This window comes from Phyllobates terribilis, unplaced genomic scaffold (genome assembly GCF_046119375.1).
Source record: "Phyllobates terribilis strain yellow unplaced genomic scaffold, ASM4611937v1 Scaffold_3__8_contigs__length_932513732, whole genome shotgun sequence".
Taxonomy (NCBI): Eukaryota; Metazoa; Chordata; class Amphibia; order Anura; family Dendrobatidae; genus Phyllobates; species Phyllobates terribilis.
The window spans coordinates 243772619-243788582 of record NW_027362763.1 but is presented as its reverse complement, the minus strand read 5'-3'; the positions used below and the strand labels follow the sequence as shown (position 1 = coordinate 243788582).

Below are 15964 nucleotides of genomic sequence, written 5' to 3'. Positions count from 1 at the left end.
CCTGGGCACGGACCGGGTCACCGCCACGAGACTACAACCCTAAACAGATCCGGCTCCGGGTAAGCTCCCGCGTGCGCAACGCAGCGCGACACAGGCCCAGGGGCGCGTCACAGTCACTTCTCCCCAGTCTCCCAGCGAGTCCGCGCAGATGGACTGTAACATCCCATCTATGTCAAAGCCTCGGTGTGTCGTTAATTGCAGGTGAATTTATTTCTACCTAATGGATATGTGAATAATTTAGATGGCGGACAGGGTGTTGGAGGGCAGTCTGGTCACAAGATTTCCTGTTAGGTTTCCGCGTTGCTGTCGAGAGCCACATTAGCTTCAGGTAGCGTGTAGGATGTAAAACTCGATTGATGATGTAATTTATGAATTCTGCATTAGGCCAACATGAAACATGAATTCGTAGACGAGATGACCTCATGTGACACCCAATTTAGAAAGTGGACACCTTACTTAAGAAGTATATTTACAGCTCGGTGCCAATTCACACAGAAAGGTTTTACATTCAATTACTGCTCATAGCAAAAGTCTTATTACACTTACTTATTTATTACCAAGAGAATTCGCTCCTGGACAAATGAACCGACTAACTACTGACTATGTCCAGTTTTAAATATTGTGTTTAGGTCAAACAGAGGAGTGTTTGTCTTTTTACTGGATTTTTAGGGGCTTTTAAAAAAAATGAATTTATTTTTTTACGTACTTTTAATTAATTTATTTATTTTTCATCTATTTTAAATATTGCGCCACCCCTAAAAGTCATTAAAGAGTTTTGGGAGCATTTCAATATTTAAGCACTTTCTTTTCACCTCATTTCCCATGTAACCTGGGCTGGAAATGCAGCTGCCTGTTTGCATAGCAGAGCTGATTGTGTATCTTAGGACCTAGCAGCTCCTGTTTGCTCCATAGACCAAGCAATCACATGTCTGCTGGGTCCAGAGGAGGAAGCACCTTTATTGCTTTCTATTACTGTATACATGGTGCTTGTTCTGCACTGTGTATATAGTTATCAAGAAGGCAGAGATGGTGATAAACCGTCTATGTCTTTTCTATGGTGAGTCCAGCTGGGTCAACCAGCTCCCCGCTCCCTTAGCTATATAATCGCATGCAGCTGTTCTGCTATACATTATAGAATGTCAATGCAGAACACAATTGTCTATGGGTGCTCTAGAAGTAAGCATTTTGCATTGTTTTTCCTTTACAGTCTCTATGTTTCATTGCACATTCTACTTTGGGAGAGAAAAGGCAGAGAAAAGGCTTACAGACTCTCTGTGAGAAAGTCACAGCAGGCTCACTGATGGATTCTCAGTTAACCCACTTGGCAATGAGCAATAGACCGTGCAACACAGAGGCTGTAGTAGGCCAACAGTGCAAAATGTTTAACGAAAAGCCAATTGTAAAAATTATTTTTAGCCCAAATTATAAAAATTTAAGTTTAACCCTTTAGCGACATATTATGTACCGGTATGTCATACGCAGATTTCCTGACTTTGATGCGGGCTCGCAAGCCGAGCCCGCATCTTTCCCAGCAGATGACAGCTGAGTTAATCAGCCATTATGTGCCTCTAACAGCCGCGGCTATAAATCCTGCTGTCATTTAACACATGCCGGCAGGGGGTGCCTCATTCCACACTCTTACTGGCGAGCCCATGATGTGATCGTGGGGCACCGATGGGTTGTCATGACAGCCGGGGGTCTGCTGAAGACCCTCGTGCCTGTCATTACGATCCTCATGTGAAAGCTACACATGATAGAATGATCGCAAAATATTGGATCTACCCCAAAATGGTATATTAAAAAAAAATAAGCTATCACACAGCCCCAGATTTCAAAAATTGAAAATGTTACGGATCTCAAAAAGTGGTGACACGAGAAAAAAAAAAAACTTTATACAAATTTCCAATTTCCAAATTTCTTTTCACCATCAAACTAAAAAAAAACTGTACATCTTTGGTATCGGTGTAATCGTACTGACCTGGAGAATCATACTGCAAGCTTTACCGTATAGTGAACATCGTAAATAAAAAAACCTAATAAACAATTGTAGAATTGCACTTTTTTTGCAATTTCAACGCACTTGGAATATTTTTCTCACTTTCCAGTGCATCGCTTGATACAATGAATGGTGTCATCCAAAAGTAAAATTTTTCCTGCAAAAAACAAGCCCTCATATGGCTATGTGGATGGAAAAATAAAAAAAGGGAGGAAAAAATTAAAACGGAAAATAGCCAAGTCAGGAGGGGGTTAAAACAAATCTCCCCTAAAGTGAACAACCCCTTTAATGAATTTATTAATATTTCTTTAAAGCCATCAGAGCTTTGTTTTTTGTGATACATAGTTAGGTTGTAAAATTCTGTTTTGCATCAACAATCACTAGAGGGAGCTGAGGAGCTAACTAGATACTGTTTTAATAGCAAAAACAAATAATTTACTAAAGAATCATCTTTACAGCTAGACTCCAGTTCACACATAGGTTTTATTTTAAATTATCTACTATGAAAAACATAATTGTCCCCAGAATGGGGACACAAGTTCAATGTAACATTGAATTCTGGAAAATTAATTGTCCTGCTCATTTGGTAAAATCATTCAGTCTTTAGAAATCGCATTCAGCTAAGTAATTATATTTTAGTGATTACTGTAAAAATAATGGGGTCTTCTTTATCCACAGTCCTGTCTAAGGTTATATAATCACAGATGAACCAGCATCAGATGTCTGTCATAGATAAAAATGAATGTCTTCCTTGACAGCAACATGGTGTAACGTTCCTGAAGAAGCCTTAATGTGGACAAATGGAAAGTCTTTTTGTCTTTATGATTTTTGTCTATAAAAGTTTATTTTTAAGAAGTCAGAAGAGAATAAGTAACTGGGCAGACAAATCACCGACACTGACTAGATAGTCTTTTTTTTTTTACTTTAATGACATATAATACGTGTCTTTATTTGCTTTTTAACAACCAGGCAACCTCATTAATATCTTTTTCAGATTCAACCTTCTGTATAATATAATTTTTTTTTAACAAAACAAGTTATCACCTATTCTGCAGTGATAGTTTGCTGGTTGGTGGGTGTTCCATCAATAGAATTCCTTGGCAAAAGGGGGAATTTTCTCAAAGGGGTATTTTTAAAATGGTAGAGCAAGTTGGACACCCAGACGCCGCTACGTTCATTCTCTATGCGGCTGTCGGAAAAAGCCAAGCACAGTGTTGGCCACCCCCATAGAGAAGGAATTGAGTGGCTCCCTGTTCTGCCGATCGTTGTGAGTCCCAGTAGATGGAACTCCACCGATTAACAAGTTATCACCTCTGATATGGATGGGAGATAACTTGATTTCACCTGACGACATCTTTAAATCATAAATATCTATCTCCCTGTAGCGACCAATGGAGTTCAAAATATAAAGAGAATATGGTTTGGTCCTAAGCCCCCTCTAGTGAACGTTATATTGTAATTCTTTGTCTAATTGTCTATGTAGGTGTGTTAGAGCTCTACTGTATATCAGAAAAGTGGAGTACGACAGATACAGATACAGCAAACTAAAACTTGACATTTAAAACTTGATGTAGTAAACTATAATTTGATATTTAACGTTCACATGGCATTACAATCTCAATTTAAAGGAGTTGTACATAGGATAGGCGATAATTTGCTGATCAGTAGGGGTCCGACCACTTTTATCTACCGCCGCTCCATTCAGTCCCTATTGTGCTGTCGAGTGATTTGCTCAACATTTTCCAGCAGTCTCATAGAGAATTAATTGAGCAACAATTGGTCGTCCGACCAGTTGTGGCATTTTGCAATGGAGATAAAAGGTCCAGTTGGAGATGAAAATTTCCAGATATGCTGATCAGTGCAGACCACATCATTGTGACACCCACGGGTCAGCAAGTTTCAACCTATCCTTTGGAGAGGGGGCAACTTGTTTTCACTGGACAAATCCTTTAATGTCAAAGGGGTTGTTCCCTTTCAGAAAATCACTGAGCTCAACAGAGAATAAGTAAAGTGTATTTTTATATACAGAAAGGCCGTACTCAGCCCCTGGCTTCAGAGGGAGGCTGGCATGACAGAGTTAATGCGGGATAAAGGGGGGAGGGCTTCCTGAGGTGGGGTGTGAATAGGGTTCGGGCAAGGTATTTATGTTTGTTTTGGTTGGTGTAGATTGTAGGGGAGGGTATTTTGGGGGCAGGGGCACATGTAGGGGAGGAGTGGGGTATATAAGGGACGGCCATTTGGAATTTGGCAGCCATTTTAGGTTGCCATCATCCCATATACACTATCTGTAGCAATATGGAAGCCATTGATGGGATGCTGCAGCAGCTGCGGGACGCTGCTGGTTTGAACGGTGCGGATTGGCTGCAGGCGTCAGTCCAAAGCCTGCTTGGGGGTACTGGAGCTGGTAATGCCTCACCAGTTCCTGAGCCACGCCGGCCGCGGAGGACCAGGCCTCCGGCGCGCCTTAGTCCTGAGGAATCCCCCAGGGTCCAGCGGCGAATCAGGAGCCCCTCTCAGGACCCTCCGGTCGGGGGTAGGGCCCGCACTGTTGCGGCCCGTACTTCCCACTCCAGGAGAAATCCAACTGCATGACGGGACCTGTGTCAGGAGGAGGTGTCGGCCTCCTCTGCTACATCGCGAGGCGGCATGTCGGCGGGACCAGGTGCGGCAGACTCCAGGCCATGGCGTGGTCCTGCTTGGCACAACGAGGTGAGGAGGTCGCGAGGATGGGGGCCTAACCTGGGGGCCTCTCAGCGTGGGAGCGGCAATGATCGCGAGGCCGGCTCCACCCATCCTCCGGTGGTCCGGGCTGCAGGGGAAACAGCTTCAGCAGCAGGCGGTCAGGATCCGGCCGGCTCCGCCCACAATGCTGGCTCCGCCCACAATGCGGCCGCGGTGGCTGTCAATCATAATGTTATATGCGGGCAGCAGGCGGCTGACTCTGCTGATGGGGGGACAGGCAGCAGCAGACAGGCGGAGGTGGCATCAGTATACGGGCAGCACAGTGCTGGCCTAGCCCCCTTATCTGTCATAGCGACTGCTCATGGCATTAGCCAGGCTGGCCACAGCCATTGGTCGGCTGACTCCCCGCAAAACATGGGGTCAGGATCAGAGATGTTAGAGGGGCAGCAAGCCGCTGGCCCTTCAGGTCTCCCTCTCACGACATGCTGTGGACAACAAGGATCAGATGGAGGTCGTCAACTTCAGGATTCAGGATCAGCGGCTGCTGGGTTCACAGCACCTAGGCAGCCAGGTGAGTCGTCGCAAATTTTTACTTTCTGGCCCCCGTTACCATCTTTAGCGTTTAATAGTCAGGTCATTTCTGGGGGGGTTGGCGGGGGTATTGGTATACTGATGCAGGGTTTAAGGGATTTAGCTGTTCTACTGGGGACGGGGACGAATGTGTCACAGGGCATAGTGTCGCCTACCCCGGCATGGCTGGGTAATTTTCAGTCGTCCCAGTTGGGACTTAGCGGGATAGGCGGCAGTAACATGGAGTTTTTGTGGGGCTCTAATACAGTGGGCACAGGGGGAGGAAATTTGCCAATGAGTAAATCTGGCACGGGGGTATCGGGAACGGCACAGGCTGTGGGGGGCGAGGGAGACAAGGAAAAAGATGACAATGTAAGGCTAGACGATATGGCAAAAGGAAAGTTTATGTTTGTTTTGAGGGGCCTTTGGGGGCACTTTTGAAGCCCGAGGTCAGGGAAAAAATATGGAAGGGGGAATATGTAGAAATATTCTCGTTACTTCCATTGGAACGTTTTAACCTAGACAGGGCTAGAAAGGATGATTCTAAAAAAGAGGATGAAGAAAAACGAAGGTACCGTCTGATACCACGGACCTTTATGAACTGGTTACAAGCGTTTGCAATACTAGCCAGTGTGATAGGCGAAAAAGCTCCATAAAATTGTTCGGGGCCTTTTTGTTATATGGATGCAATCGGGGAGGCATATAGGGTGTATGGGGAACAAAGGTGGATACGTTATGATGAACAATTCTGTCAGAGGAAAGCGGTGCGATCTAGTATCCGTTGGGACCATAAAGCTATTGCCTTATTGTTGAGGGTAACAGCGCCGAGTAGGAGTGGGCAAAATAACCAGTCATTTCCTGGGAGCAGCGGCGGTCTCGGCCAGACGGGACACTCGGCAGCTGTTCAGAAAGAGTTATGTTTCCTCTTCAATGAAGGATCTTGTAAATTCGGAAACATATGTAAATTTAAACACGACTGCTCCTCATGTGGTGGCAGCCATAGCACATCCAAGTGTTTCAGAGGGGGAAAGTTCAGAAGCATCGAGAGTAGTGAGAAAAGGGGTGACGCCGGTGCGACTGGCAGAGATGCAGCTATTCCTAAGTAGATACCCGGATAGGGTGGCAACCTTGCTAATAGAAGAAGGTTTTGAAGCTGGTTTTGGGATACCGTTTATTGATAGCAAAGTTCAATTTAATGCAAAAAATGTAAAATCCGTATTACAGTTTCCTGAGGTGGTTGCGGAAAAATAGGCAAAAGAGGTTGCTTTAGGGAGAATGGCTGGTCCTTTCGTTTCTAAGCCCAAAAAAAACTTGCGGGTGTCTCCGTTAGGCATTGTCCCAAAAAAGGAACCAGCTAATTTACCACCTCTCCTTTCCAAAGGGCACGTCGGTGAATGATGGTATTGACCCAGATTTGTGTTCGGTGAGTTATACTTCCTTCTACATGGCAGTTAGTTGGGTCTGTTTTTTTGGTAAAGGGGCATTATTGGCAAAGACTGACATAGAAGCGGCTTTTAGATTGTTACCTGTACACCCGGAGAGCATGCACCTATTGGGTTGCTTTTGGAACGGCAACTTTTTTGTTGACCGGTGTCTCCCAATGGGTTGCTCGCTGTCCTGTGCGTACCTTTCTCGAATGGGTTGTTAGGGATGTTTCTGGTCTGAATTCCTGCATCCATTATCTGGATGATTTTTTGTATGTTGGTCCTGATAATTCCCCCGTTTGTTCTGTGTTGTTGCATACAATGGAAAGCGTGGCTAAGAAGTTTGGAGTGCCTTTGGCAGTTGAAAAAAACGTGGGTCCGGTGACGTCTTTGAGTTTTCTCGGGATTTTAATTGATACAGTTAAAATTAAGTGTAGGCTACCCGTTGATAAGGTAGTTGATTTGTCGGAAGAGGTATCCAGAGTTAGAAAGCTGCATAAAATTACATTGCGTGACTTACAGTCTCTTCTCTGGAATTTGAATTTTGCGTGCCATATTATGTCAATGGGCAGGGCATTTTGTAGGCGTTTGTCATTAGCGACGGCAGGAGCAAAATCACCTCATCACTTCATTAGGTTGCGTAAGGAGTTGCAGGACAACTTGGGAGTTTGGGCTCAGTTTTTGGAGACATAAAACGGCAAGTCGGTTTGGATTGCTCCAGTGGTGAATGCCAGTGAATTGGGATTGTTCATTGATGTGTCGGGACAGCATGGTTTTGCTATCTTTTTCCGAGGTAGTTGGATTGAGGAGAAATGGCCAGCAACATGGCGTGATCGGAACCTGTTGGGTGATCTTACATTGGTTAACCTTTTCCCCATCATGGTCTCTTTGGCTCTATGGGGAGAGTATTTTCAAAACAAAAAAAATCTGTTTTTCCTGCAAGAACCAGGGGATAGTGTCTGCTATCAATTCTCTGTCGGCAGCATCGCCATTGGTGGTGAAAGTATTGCAAATGCTGGTGCTAATGAGTTTATCGCTGAACATGTGGATAGTGGCAGAGTTCAAATTGGTTCCTGTAAATCCGACCGTCAATGCTATTTCTCATTCGCATTGGGATCAGTTCCGGTTGCGGGCACCTCAGGCGTCATCGACAGGTTTGGTATGCCCTCCAGAACTATGGAATCTTCCCTTCGAGCTGTAAGGAATCTGATCTGTCAATCATTATCTACGAGGACCTGGTCATCATATGAGGTCGCTTGGCAGTTGTGGGAGGAATAGAAATTTGCTATGGGAGACCGTTTAGGGAGCGACAGCCTTTTATTATTATTGGTCAGTCATTGCTGGGAGGAAGGTTGGTCGGTGCCAAAAATAAATAATTTCATGGCAGGTTTGGCCTTTGGCTTTAAACCAAAGTTATTTTGGTTCGTCAAGCACTAAAAGGTTGACAGAAGGGTTGGAAAGTGAGAGACTGGAGGTGGCCCATATCATATGGACTATTGTTAACACTGGGGCAGCTTCTCGCGTCAGTATATAAGTCCACATGGGAGATCAGACTATTTTGGCTAGCCTTTTCTCTGGCTTTTTTCGGGGCCTTACGTTTGGGGGAGTTGGTTAGCCCATCAAGATTTGTCAGTGGGGGTCTTTCAAAAGAAGACGTGAATTTATATTTGGATAGAATAGAGGTATTCATTCGTTTTTCAAAGACGGATCAATTCAAGAAGGGGTGTAAAGTGGTACTGTTCGCAGTTGCAGGGTCCGATGTGTGTCCTGTACGATGTGTGAGAGAATTTGGTTTGGGTACAGGGGGGCACAAATCACCGTTGTTGGTTCATGAGGACGGCTCCTTTTTATCTTGCTACCAGTTTTTAGCAGTGCTAAAAAAGTGTCTTGAGGCTGGCGGTATCTCACCAAAAGAGTATAGCGGTCACTCTTTCAGGATTGGGGCAGCCACTGAGGCAGCTTGGAGGGGGCTGGGTGACGAGTTAGTCAAGATCGGACGGTGGGAATCCATACGGTTTCGGTCTTATATACGCCCAGCTTGGTTGCAACCAAGAGAATGTTCTGAGTTCTTGTTAGATGTTACCGTTTCTTAGATTTGTAATTATGTTTGACTTCACAGATGAAGATCCCCGGCTCGTATGCATCATGGGCAATTCTTTTGTCTTCTGGGCTGCACTACGGGCAGCGAAGAGGCCGGCCGGCCGTCAGTTAGGATTCTTGGAGGATGAAGCCATTGTAGGGTGGATTGGGAAACGGGGAATGGTGTGGCGGCAACTCCTGGCAAAATTCCATCACTTTGTGAGGCTTGATCGGGTCCCTAATTTGCCGGTGCTACATTTAGGGGGCAATGATCTGGGTAAGAGGTCTTGTAGGGAACTCATAAAGGACATCAAATTTGATATACTGAGATTGTGGGCAATGATTCCAAAGGTTTTGGTTATTTGTTCCAACATTGTTCCACGACAAGTCTGGCGAGGGGCCCGATCAAATGAGGGAATCAATAGAGCTCGCATAAAAGTAAATAGGGTGGTGACGCGTTTCATGGTAAGAAATGGGGCTTTGGCCATATGTCATATGGAACTTGAGCCTGGAGAAGGGGAATTTTGAAGGAGGGATGGGATGCACTTAAACACAGTTGGTACAGATATGTGGTGCCTGGCAATTCAGGAGGGCATAGAAAAAGGTTTAAGGGTATGGAGGGACACAAATATTTGAGGTGTCAGAATATTTGTGCTCATGGCATGGGAGGGGTCCTCGAAGTTGGTGATCATGGTTAATGGTGGATCAGTGGGGGGGGACCTCGGGAAGTTCTTGACCCCCCTACATGGTATTCAGTGGTCTCGGGTGGTTGATCCCATAGGAATGGATCGGAGGGCCCGTGGTTTCGGGCATGTTTAATTGGCCAGGCTGTTTGAATAGGTGCCTCCGAGCTGGTGCTTAGTGGCTGGAGGTAATACACAATCTGGCCTGAGACAAAAAGACACAATTGGTTTCTTGGTTTAAAATAGTATGGGGCTTCGAGGACCACCTCTGTAGGACGAGGTTTATAACGTATGTATTTATATGTTAATAAACGGCTGCTGTGGTCAATTTAATCCAACATAAAATGTGTGGTGTGTTATTCAAAAAGGGGAGGAAAATTATAGTAAAAGGGTACTATTAACCCCATGACTCGCAGATGCCCGTTGTCATGTATATATAATAAACAGTGCCCAGGAACCAAGATTTTCTGAAAGAAAACAACCCCTTTAATAGTGAGTTCAGTACTTCTGTATTTAAAATAATTAATGAACAAATGAATGTCCACGCTAAGATGTTGAAGTGTGAACCATGAAGTTTTTCATGGTTTCAAAGCACTGGAAATATTTACATGGAAAATAGTGTAAAGTGAGTGATACATAAATGTTATGATAGCAACATATGATACAAACATCATTGCTACATATTTTGACCTATCATAGGTTGTATGTCTACATAACCTTGTTGTTTCTCTTAGTCCAAGTCATTGTTCATTATTTGTCATATGATTAGAGATTTATATTAAAATGATTTCTTGTGTAATACTGATATGGTGAAGTGGATGAAATTACAAATAGTCACTAATTAAGAAATATAGGTCTAAATAACAAAAACAGGAAGCAACGAGTGCATACTGCATCATGACATATCATGAATAGTCTTTTACAAGTACTGACTGAGAAAAACTGTGCACTGTGCGGTTTCAGGTTCAGCACAGCAGGTGCAATGCAGTGATGTCATCGCACCTGCTGTGCTGAAACTCAGATGCACAAGTGGATTGGTGGAACAGGGAGCCATCGGCACCATTGCATTCAACTGTACCTACATCCTGATAATGCTGATACTGTTGAAATTGTGATGCCGGGTGGCGGAGGTGAACGTTGTCATTTGGCACTGGGCCCCCTCCAACTACCAGACCCCATAGCGGCCACATAGGCTGTCCCATATTATCGGTCCACCACTGTCTACATACATCAAATGCTACTTTAGGATGCAATACAGTGAGCCAGGAATTAGTTCATGTCAATGCCCAACGCTGAAGATAATGCTTCAATGTTTTAATACAGTAAGATGAGTTAAAGGACCACAAAGCCACAGAAGGGATTACTTATTAATAAAACTTTGAAACTTTTAGATTTCATTATCGTCAACACTTTCACTGTTGCTTTTCATCTGGTGGTTTGTGCTCTTCCATTACAAAAGCAATAATGCCAAAAATGAACAAATGATTGGATCAGACAGTAATATCCTGGAGTACAATGCTACGATCGCGGGGGAGGTCACTGTTGCTGATTGTGATCAGTAGCAGAACACCGAAAGAGATTAAATGTGTGTGGTGTCATGATTCAAAAGTTTTAGTTTAACACCAAATGTTTCTTTGCTTTTAAAACTTGTTAAAACTTAGTTGAAATATCATCTTATAGATTGACATACTGCATTTGAAATCCATTATTTAACGTTTGACTTTTTGCTGAGAACCTGAGAATGTCCAGATATTTTGCCTTGAACAGGTGGCTCAGAACATTGTTGCTTTGAGAAAAGATGTAAAGGGGATACAGAGTTTTACTAGTGCCCCCCCCCCCCAAAGCATGTGGATTATGCTTAAAGGGAACCTGTCACCAGTTTTTGAGCCTATGAACAAATGTCACCACCTTTAACTGATCCTGAGCTGCATTGCATAAACGTGTCTATCAGCAAATTACTCCCCCTGTATACCCCAAGAAATACCATTTGATATGCCCCCGCGCTGTATGTAAATGAGGGTGGTCCAGTCTGATGGGCATCCTGCTGCGGCATCTGTCCCTCCTCTCTGCTCCTAATCGCGAACTCCTGCTTTGATTAATGTGAATGATGCATCCTGCGACTTCCACATAGTGATCCAAAATCTCGCACCTGCGCAGTAGCCTCACAGACGCATTCTTCTCTGCCCTACTGTGTCATCCACATCAATCAAAGCAGGAGATTGAGATTAGGAGCAGAGAGGGGGGACAGACGCCACAGCAAGGATGCCCATCAGACCGGACCACCCTAATTTACATACAGCGCCAGAGCAGAACAAATGGTATTTTTTGGGATATACAGGGGGAGTCAGGAGCTGATACAAACGTTTGTGGAATGGAGCACAGGAGCAGTTAAAGATGGTGGCATTTGTTCATAGGCTCAAAAACTGGTGACAGGTTCCCTTCAGTGTTCAAGAAAGCTTCTTCTTAGGTAATATACCTCAGTATTATATATATGTCAGTTAGGCATTTCATCTATATAGCTTCACATGGGCAGGGAGATGTCTGAACAGTCATAACTGGGTCCTGCTCTGCCCCCATCTATACTGAGGTCAGCTGACACAAGGTGTGGTTTTATTGCTAGAGATAGGACCGTACTGATTGGGTACACATTGTCGCGGTGAGATGGCTTTTACGTTTTTTTTTTTATCAAAACAGTGTTAACTAAGTACCCTGTGTTATTTACACACACTATTACTAATTATTTATTTACTTATTACAGGGTATATGCTCATTTAGTTTTTTTCTTAGGTTTTGTCTGTTACATGGCCACACTGTGAATGTGCACCTACACATTACACGTATACTAACTTATGTTCTGGCTCTTTTTTTTTGGTTTCCAGTAATATATTATCTAATAATGGTTGTCTCATTTTTCTGCTGTTCTATTTCATGTATACAAATTCTGACAGAAAATTGTTTGCCTATTTACAATACGACCAGTTAGAAGTTTGAGTGCCGTGTTTTGCTCTGTACATGTCAAAAGTTATACACAGCCATTATATGTCAATGAACCCTCACTGTCAGAAAAGCTGTACATCTGAAAAACTGGGGGTGATTGAAAAGAAGTGATACTTTGCACGTGGGGTGACATGGCTTAGTCTGGCAGTAAGGGTAGAGTTGCAGAGCACAGGTAATCACCATGCAGAACTGCACCCAATGAGCGGGATCCCACTTAATAGTTGTCGTAAAGTGGCTCATACAGTTTCTACCAAAATAATAGAGTTTATTTTCATTACTATAAATTTTGCTTATGCATTAATATATCAATGTATATAATATGGATGAATCTGCGGTCCATGTCTTTTTTTCTGTCCCTATAGTGTCAATGAATAGTAGGATTGCTTGAATTGCCTTGACAAATTTGAAAAAAACTAAATATGTTATTTGTTACTTGTTATTATAGTTTATTTTATATTTCTTATTTAGCATTCTTGTTTATATTTAAGTGTAAAAACTAATTTTGACAATTGTTGAATTTGCTTTACACAAGAGCTAAATGTTAGTTTTTTCCAAACCTCCAAAGGTTTTTTATACATTTTTAATAATGAAACGATTTTGACTAACAGTAATTGCCGAACAATTGTGAACACTGTGTAGATACACAAGAAATATTCCATTACACTTACTCTCAGAAGGTTCTTTAGACTTTCTTCCACTCGAGGGCTTCCTCAGCAAACTCCTTCCTGAGGTAAAGAGGTTTGATAATTCTTCAAGGGGACTTGTTGGTGTCCTGGATCGTGAGCTGCTTTGAGATGTACAATAAGTGCTGGTAGATGCACTGACTGACTTCCCGTCTGGTGTGTTTCTGACATTAGAATGAGGCACTGATGGAGAACTTCTTGATAGACTTCCTGAATGCACAGAATCATAAGGTGGAGGTCTTTTGAGGCTTAGAGGAGTCAGTGACCTACACATGCTCACAGGAGAAGGAGAAGCTGAATGACTTTTAGGATAGCCATGTGGAGACTGCGTTCTGTAGGTAGTTGAAGCATGTGGTGGCGAAGATGAATGACCAGATGGAGAAACACCATGGGAAACAATAGTTTGGTCTTTATCTACTTTCTGGTGTCCTGGAATGTGCGTTGGAACTGGTGATGGTGAAGCAGAAGCTGGTTGTTTGATGTAAGACACATTTTCCAATACTGGTAGCTTTGTTACTTCAAGAGGCGTTAAAGGAGATTCATCAGAATTTGGTGAACATTGTGCTGGTGCTGGTGGAAACACCAATAAAGGAGGCCTTTGAGATAATAAATTTGGGAATGGAGGGGGAATGTCACAAATCTGGCCTTTGGGAGTTGATGGCACTGAAGACTTGGTGAATTCTAAGTCAGGCACTGTGGGAGTAGCACACTGAGAAGAGCAACTAACATGATCCAAATCATAAAGACATCTAGAGTCCTGTCCTATATCATCAAATATAGGGTATTTCATTTCTTCATATACTGCCTCACATTGGTCTTCTTCATCTTTTTTAAAGTCTCTTAAAATGTTCCCAACCATTTCAATATAAACAGGTTCTTCATTATCCCGGTCCCCAGAACCACAACTGATGTGAGATGACGATGTTTCTCTAAACAAACTACTCTTCACTGTCCCATGCTTTTTAATATATGTCTCATCAAATGATGTGCTAAGATGAGTAGTTGGATTTCGTTTAGGCTTGGGAGGAGGAATCTTCTTAGTATATTCATCACTGTAAGGTCTTTGTTTTGCAGCCACTGAGTAATTAAAGAAAGAAAACTTAATTCATAAATGTACTTGACATGCATTAATATAAACATATAAAAACTATATAATGTATATTTGCATAAAACTTGAAAATAGTTTTAAATTATCGATGATGTCATACCTTTCAAGCAAAAACAAGTTATCTAATCATGAGTGAGGGCACTTGTTTACCCCAATATTTTTCCAGTGAGCTGAGACCTTGCATGGGGCATAGCCTCAATCTCTAGAATAGTGGAGATCTAACGTAAACATTTTTTAACTTATGGAATAAAAGTTTATATTTTACTGACCAGTGACTGAGGCCATATTTTGTGTCTCTTCGAGAGATCCAGCATTAGCTCACCCACCCACCACCAATTAATATTTTTGAGCATTTTAAGCAAAATTTCAGGTCATTAGAAAATAGAATAAATATGTAATTCTGCCTATTAGATAAAGATGCTTCAAGTCAAGAGTACAGACTAGACATACTAATGGGCAAAATAACTTTGAAGAAGCTCTGGACAGTGCATTATTTAGCTGTTGATATTCAAATCATCAGAAGTATAACTTTTGATGGTACTATGTACTGTAGCTGGTAAGATAGTCCAAGTCTTTGCAATTTTAGTTTGAGGAGCAATTTTCTTAAATTTTTAGATACAGTTCATAGATTGGTGAACCACTGACTATCTTTCCTTTTGAGAGACTCAGCCTCTCTAACATGCTCTTTTTATACAGTCATGTGAATTATGTAACTTAGATAGAAATTTACCCTCCAGTTGTTTCATAAGTACCACTTACCTTCCCAGCCTTTTGTTAACCATGTCTCAACTTTTTTGTGATATGTTGCTGCCATCAGTTTCTAAATAAGTTATTTTTTTCAAATGAGATGGAAAAATGACTAATTTTAAACTTCTGACATGTATTCTATGTTCTGTTGTGCATAAAATATTTCCAAATCATTGATATCCAACCCATTGTATTCTTGTTTTCTTTACATTTTAAACAGCATTTTTGGAATTTTGGTTGTAAATATATATAAAAAAATATGCAATTTACGTAAATATGAAAAAAAATTATATATAAAATGTAATTACATAATCACTACAACATTTTTCAGGACAGTGAATATGCAAATATATCATATCACATATATATTATTTATAAACACAATGTATCTATATAAAATACAACTCCATGTATATTATATATGCAATATAAATGCAATAACATTAAATTAAATATTTTGTCACTTATCTTTCATTATCTTTCTTTACTTATTGCAGAATCACAAATAAGCTATTATTTAGAGTTAAAGGTCTTATTAGTAAGAATAATTTCTCCAGCAATCAGGTTATACCTACAAGACCAGCTCTTGAAATCCTCAACAACAAGTTATTACCACCGGCAAAGCTATAAGTGGCCATTCTTGTAGAGGTAGTATGGTATTAGTGTGTAACCAATTAATCCGTTACTCTATTCTGCCATAGTAGGAGCTGCTGTTACTCTGGATCATATAGGGGACCTTGCTTTATGACATTCATGTCTTAACAAGGCAGATGCTAAAGGGTTGCCATTTCCTGCATTATGGGTAAAATTTCTAAAGTAAAATATGTGCTAACATGCTAACATCACACTAATGTACATTATCTACTTAAAATCAAAACACAAACATTTTATGACTTAGCCTTCACTTAGTTTCCGTACGCAATTTTACATGTATTTTTATTTAGTAATGCAAATGAGCTTCATGTCCGAACTAAAGAAACTGTTTTGCAAGTACC

At 41.9% G+C, this 15964-nt stretch overlaps 1 protein-coding gene across 2 annotated transcripts in view; it reads right to left on the bottom strand.

The window, feature by feature from the left end:
• The window catches only part of NYAP2 (neuronal tyrosine-phosphorylated phosphoinositide-3-kinase adaptor 2), a 321145-nt gene that overhangs the window by 58623 nt on the left and 246558 nt on the right, over positions 1 to 15964 (bottom strand). For both annotated transcript variants that reach the window (XM_073674695.1, XM_073674696.1), the window contains one exon: positions 13100 to 14191. In XM_073674695.1, the coding sequence (XP_073530796.1) occupies positions 13100 to 14191 (1092 nt within the window). The remainder of the gene's footprint in view (positions 1 to 13099; positions 14192 to 15964) is intronic.